Below are 6,936 nucleotides of genomic sequence, written 5' to 3'. Positions count from 1 at the left end.
GGTGGGAAACTGATTTTCAGAATCCTCTTTCTCTTATTAAGTGAAAGTGGTTCAATATCTTGTTTTTATTGTGATGTTAGTGACTAAATCATATCATTTTAATTTGCTATGAGGCTACAGTCACCTAGATCCATGGCATAATCAGCGAGATGAGGCCTTCAGACTGGGCTACCTGCTGGGAAGGATTCTTCAGCAATGTCAGATCCCCAGCTTGAAAGGGATTTTGAGCCGTTTTAGGATTGATCAATTCAAACTCCATACTGATCTGTGTAGCGGCACGTCAGTAGACCTGTATGAAATCAAAGCCGAGGTGAAACATGAGAATATATTAAATCAATCTTTATTGTACATCACTACCCTAAACGAAGTGGGTTGTCAAATGGTTTCAATCAGCAATAAGGATTCAGTCAGTGAGACAATTTTGGAAAAATGGGTGTTTTGTCTAGGAGTTTGCATTATTCCTCCTTCATTTTCAATTCCAATCATACTTTATTTTCATCAAACAAAAAGTAACACATCATACAGATTCTTTTGTCAATTCATACTGTTGAACAAATTGAAAATGTAAGTAACGTCATAAAACATGATACGAAATAAATACACAAATAATTCAATTCATACTGCTGAAAAATTAAAATATAATACAAAATAAATACACAGATAATTAGAGGTTTTTCTATACAACGAGAAAACATTATGCAATAGTAACTAGTAGATCTAGTAATAGATAAAACGATAGAGTACTGAGTAGATATTAGTGATTTTCTAAAAAGGGCCTCCTGTTAAACGAAGATTACTTGTAAGCATTAAAAAATACCCTATAATCTGTATCATATACAATCAGAAAATGTACCGTATAGACCTAAGCATCTGATAATTGACATATAATTAACAACTTACCCTCTAGAATATGTCTAACGTTAGATTGTATAGATCTGTACCAGAGCAGTCAGAACCAAATTTGCCAAGAAATGGCCAACAAAACAATACAAAAAATAAAATGTTTTGAACACACGAGCACATTGCCACAGAGTCCCATACACACACACACACACGGACGGGCACACACACACACACACACACACACACACACACACACAAACACTGCAGCTTCACACACAAGTGGAAGCCTACAGTACCGTACCCTGGTTTTCCATGCATCCACAGATAGGCCTACATGTAAGAGTAGCTAGACTATGTAAAATATGCACGCGGGAGCCCGTCCCTGGGCCCTTAGGTCCGGTAAGGTAGTCCCCTTGCAAACTTCTGAGACAAGACACTCAACTGTAGGCCTACCCCTGTATTCTCGAGAGCTTCGACTATCCCAAATGGGGTCTATTTTATCCCTCTGAAAAAAGCCCACAGTCTATTTGGTACAGTACTGGCGGTAGAGTACAGGTTACACGGGTCTATCAATCGCGTGACACTGTCTTGACAGGCCCAGCACGTAGCCGGCTGTAGGGATAAAGTACTAGGCCTACGCAGACTTTATTGCGATTTAGAGTTAGAATAGAACTAGAAATATTGGTCTAGTGTAGTCCAGCTGCTCGTCTGAGCTGGCACAGAAATTTCTTACAGAATTATAAATACCTTTTATGGCTTAGGTTTTGTTTGTTGCTCCCATATCTTGATTGAACCGAGTCATCCTCTCGTATGCCGGCCAGACGTGCATGATGGCGATATGTTGTACGTTATACGCTATACGACGGACGGCACTAGCACTGCACTGTTTACTTACAGTATACTAGTATGTACATAATTACGTGTACGTACACACGATAGGTAGGTCGCAAGAAGTTGCTGCGGCGACATCGACACCAAAATCAAAGTGAGAAACCCGTCAACCTGTGCGATATGCGCATGCTCCATTATTCACTCTCCAGACAGAGTGAAATGAGAATTCTCATCAGACAAACGTCACAACAAACAGCTCCTTTTCAAAGAGCGAAAAGAATTTCATGGTACAAGTCAGCTCGTGGAAGACCCCAGGGACCCGGCATTAGCTCTCAAAATGTGTGGAATATCGCTCGTACACGTTTCGCTCGAAATCGGAAGAAAAGTTTCCCTCGGTGGTGGGAGCGAAAAGGTATACATACCGTCTAAAAAGATTGACTTTACAGTCTTTTTCGAGCTAATCACATTTAGGTCGAGAAAAAGAGTGAAAATTTAGCTCGCTTACATTTACAGAGTATCCTCCTCAATTTTTTCCTTACAAGAGAGCCGCCATGTGTTTGTTAATGTGCGTCCGTAAGTGTGCTTGTATCTGTGTATTACTCTTGTCTGTTTTTGTTTTTTTGTTGTTTTTAATTTTGTTTTTGTTTTGTTTTTTTGCTACCGCTTAGGGAAATTTGTTGTTGTTGTTGTTTTTTGCATTTTTTTCTTTATGAGGGGACTGCATTCTACAAGCTCTGCTTTTTAGCAGTCCCCTCCATTTCCAGCAATATCGTTTATGCATTTACCACAGTGACGTAACAGATATTTGTATCTCTGTTGATAATTTACCTATATTTTTCTTACAATGTTATTCTGTTCATCGCATTGTGGTACTGATTTCATGACGTCTGTGTATATGAGTGTTTCTTTGTATTTCTTATTTGTTTGTTGGAAGTGAAATAAAATCAACTTGACTTGACTTGACTTAAAAGGACCACTTTGCTTTATTTTGCTTTTGGATATCTCAGCCATTCTAAAATTGATTTTGATCAAATAAACTTTCAATTCCTTTTAGGGTTGTATGCTTTTTAGTATTTCATATACTGTAGTAAATGGTTTCTAATCATCCTGCAGGAAGTTGAAACCTATCTCTCTTAATTTCTAGGACTTAAATTTTAAATCTTTCTTACGACTTAAAATATTTTAAGTCTTTAAGACTTATTTTAGGTGGCTTCGATTAAAAGTTGAGTGTCGAAGCTGTTCGCAATCTAAATCTAACAAGGACTTAAACTTTCAGCCAATCAGATGACTTGTAAATGACGTCATGCGCTATCTTGAACCGCCTAAAACCGGAATTGGCACTGGCCGTCACTTTGCTTCATGCGCGATGCTAGATAGCGTAGTCATGAATTGCAAAATATGCTCTGTTTTCATCATGTCGTATTTCATTTTTTCTGGAGCCTACATGTGTATGACAATCATCTCTATATTTTGTAACTTATCGATGTTTGTGAAAAATGCATCAGTTTGATTTTGATAAAATAAATAGACCTTTACATGTGAAGAAAGTGCATCAATTGGCTGTCATTTTCAGAAGTCTGAGTTTAAACCCATGATGGATTTATTTGAAATAAATCCAAGGAAGGCTTAATATAAGTCTTTCGTCGTTTAAATCCAAGCTGGATTTATTCTAAAAACAAGTCTAAGAAAGATTTAAATGTAATCTAATAAGACTTAAAAAATAAATCCTATAGACTTGAAATTTAAATCGAACATAGACTTAAATTTTTAAATCCTAGCTAAGACTTACCTTTAAGTCCTAAGGTTCTGTCTGTATTTACAGTCCGCTAGGACTTAAAGAAATAAATCCTTAGGACTTAAAAATAAATCCTAGAAATTAAGAGAGTGAATACCCATCTCAACCAGAACTATACTATCCCTTTAAGCACGCGGAAGCGGAAGTGACGTATTGATCAAGAAAGAGGAGACGTACGTGTCATTGCTGGTTGCAGTCATTGTTGATGTCGTTATAATCCTCATTTCCACGTGTCATATAATGTATGGGAAACGAGAGAACTATTCAGGCACTAACACAAAGACATGTGTTGTTCAGTATATTTATAAAGACTTGTAAGACTTTACTTCCACATCATCAGTTTCAGAGGGATGGGAGGGGTCCATGTGTACAATATACATGTAGATCATTCCGACTGTTCAGTTAAAGGGATGGTATAGTTTTTGCTACGACTGTAAGATGGGAGATTCAGATTTTATAACTGTTTGCGAGATAATTCGAAACCACTTATTGAATGTAAATAAAGAGCATACAATTGATAATATATATATGTATATATATAGTTTATTAAATGAAAATGGGTTTGATATGGCTGAGATACCCCAAAACAAGGCAAAACAAAGTGGTCCTAAAGGTTAGGACCACTGTATTTGGATATCTCAGCCATTTGAAAATCAATTTTAATCAAATAAAATTTAAAATCATTTTACAATTGTATATTCTTTCATACTCCACAAGAGGTTTCTCATTTTCTCACAAAAAATTTGGAAACCTAAAACCTCATCTCAACCGGAATTATACAACCCTTTCATCTTTTCTGTCATTTTTATTTGCCTCAAAGGTTGCCTTTAAAAAAGAAGACGCATGTTTATCTACTGTGTTTAAATTCTATAGGTTAAAAGACATAAATTGATTTTAAAACATGTAGCGTGTTATGCTGAGACTTTCAATCAGGCAGCGAGGACATGAACATAGCGTGTAGTTGCATTTCAAACAGAATCACCAGTTGCATGATCTACTGTCTCGACTCCAGTATCGGTAGTCTTGATTTTGTCGAGATCCCTTGCAACATTTCTACTCACAGTCGACAGTGTCGCCGGGTTTTCATCATCCCCTCGTCGACGACACCAGTTGCGCAGAAGCTGCCGAAAGTCCCCAAGACGAGTCCAGTAGATGATTGGGTTGAGAATGGAGTTTGTACCGACAGCCATAAAGGCAACAATATAGAAGATTGAAAGCCAGAAAGGCGCTCCGTACCGTCCGGTGGAGGAGTCGTACAGCAGAAGAGCTTCCGGATTTGCGAATTGGAGCAGCAAGGGAAAGCTCATGAAGAACCAGCAAATAACGTTGGTGCCGACTATAAGCGCGAAGGTGCACATGATCTGTTTGTTTTTTCTCATGCGCTGCGCGTACGCGTCCGAGCTCAGCCCGATGTTGCGCATCGACCTGGCGATCGTTGCGTACACGGCCACGTAGGTGACGGCAAAGGCTCCGATGACTATCAGGAAGGCGATCACCACTTTGGAAAAGAAGGGGACGGAGTCGACCCCGCGGTAGGTGACCATGTACATGGCGACGTCGGCCAGCCAGATGATGAGGCAGACGGCAACGCAGCGCGGGAAAGTAGCAAGCTGTCGTCTGTTGAACGGGTCTATACGGATTAAGATCAGGTTGTGAAAAGCTACCGCAAGGGTAGTCAGCAAGCTAGTCATGGAAGCTGCGCCGAACACGCTGGCGACAAACCTGGTCTGTAAAACAGGTTAATTTAGGGACAGGAAATAAGAAACTTGCATCACAACATAACTTTTTTTTTTGAATTTTTTCTTGAACAGAACATAGCATGTTCATGATGGTATACAAAAATAGTTGACTGTACGATGAAAAAAGCATGTATACATATAACAAAACCAATCTTATTACATTATCTATGCTCTGATGAAAAAAAAAAAATATAGGTCCCATTTATATATTTTAAATTGTTTCATCATATCCATATATTTAAACATTCTTATTATACTTATAATCATTGTCTTATCAAATCACTTTACTATCTGACTAAACCCGATTTCTTCGGACATACAACTCATTATTTTTATCTTGTATCTGCACACTGCTGTGAGCGTGTAGTGCAAATAAACCTGCATGTAGTATAATTGGTACGCAATATGTTTGAGAGGAAATTGTTAATTGAAATATTAATATATTCACTTGATAACCGATCAGCTAGCTCGTTTTCCAATGAGCCCATTCCTCAACATTAAGTCTACAAGTCTAAAATTACATGCACAATGCACACGCTTGAATTCCGCCTACAGATTATAAGAAAATCATTGTGTTGGTGTCTTCTTGGCGACATAAGAAATAGTTTGAGTGTATATCCCTTACTATATCCAGTTGTATAACTTTTTCAAATATCAGAAAAGGGATTTACCGCGAGTTTTTATTTTGCCTGTTATAGAATGTAAGTATGTCATCAATGAAATATAAAACAAGGGAAATACTTCAGCAACAAATGATTTGGATCATGAATCAGCGTTTTACTCCTTTCTCTTATTTTTCCTACTTTGCAAACTATTTTGCAAGCAGGAGCAATAATGATCCCTTCATTACTATATAACTATATATGATATGGTTTCTTTCTTTTTATTTTCACAAAATGGTATTGTGATCAAACTCTTTTTTTTCGCTTAAAATGTATATATATCATTACCCAGCCTTATTAGCACTGCCGAGTATATAATAGACTTTTTTCCGTTGGCTTGACAAGCTGTCCATTTCAAACTTCCTATCTATTTGGCAATTTTTTAATTGATATAGCACAACGCGGATCAATGTCACATAAATTAGTTTTAATTCCACCACCTTTATCATATAACAATTCAATTACAGGTTTTGATATCTGACATGTTCTGTATTCATATACTCATGTAGTGTTTATGATTGAATGTAACTTTGTTGAAAGTGAACAAGGAATGAAATAAAATAGAATGAAATAATGATATACATCTACGTATCACGTAATACTATTATGACATATACCAAGATATACATCAACATAAATACCGAAATAAATATACTCACATCTTTACCCAACAACTTAAATGACCGCTCTACGGCAATCAGAATGCCCGATAAGGAGTCGGCAAGCGCGATGTTGAAGATGAACACACTGGACACCTTCCACAGTGACCGCGAGAAAACGATCGCCGCCATCGTAATGCCATTGAAGAGGAAGCTGACGGCGCCGAGCACCCACACGACGATCACGGTGCCGATCATGATGAGAGAAAATCCCTGACGGATGTCGCAGTCGACAATGTTAACGATGATGAAAGATCTGGCGGGAGAAGCAATTCTTTTCCCTATCTTTTTTTTTTTTCACTGCCGGGATGATGATGCTACCGAATGTAATAATACTGAGGAACATCAATGATGTGTTGAGGAGGTATAGTAATTAACAGATTAGAAGCTCCGAGTCAAGTGCAATG

General features: G+C 37.7%; 1 protein-coding gene across 1 annotated transcript; it reads right to left on the bottom strand.

Moving 5' to 3' along the window:
- Positions 1-4,437: 4,437 nt before the first annotated feature.
- LOC139734638 (adenosine receptor A2a-like) lies at positions 4,438-6,727 on the bottom strand. Its single transcript, XM_071645424.1, has 2 exons — positions 6,530-6,727; positions 4,438-5,196 (listed from the first exon to the last, which is right to left on the bottom strand). The coding sequence occupies exons 1-2, from the start codon at positions 6,725-6,727 to the stop codon at positions 4,438-4,440; spliced, it is 957 nt and encodes a 318-aa protein (XP_071501525.1).
- Positions 6,728-6,936: the final 209 nt, after the last annotated feature.

This window comes from Diadema antillarum, unplaced genomic scaffold (genome assembly GCF_040938485.1).
Source record: "Diadema antillarum isolate AM-2024a unplaced genomic scaffold, OU_Dant_1.0 seq00000536_RagTag, whole genome shotgun sequence".
Lineage (NCBI taxonomy): Eukaryota > Metazoa > Echinodermata > Echinoidea > Diadematoida > Diadematidae > Diadema > Diadema antillarum.
This window is presented reverse-complemented; position numbering and strand designations above follow the sequence as displayed.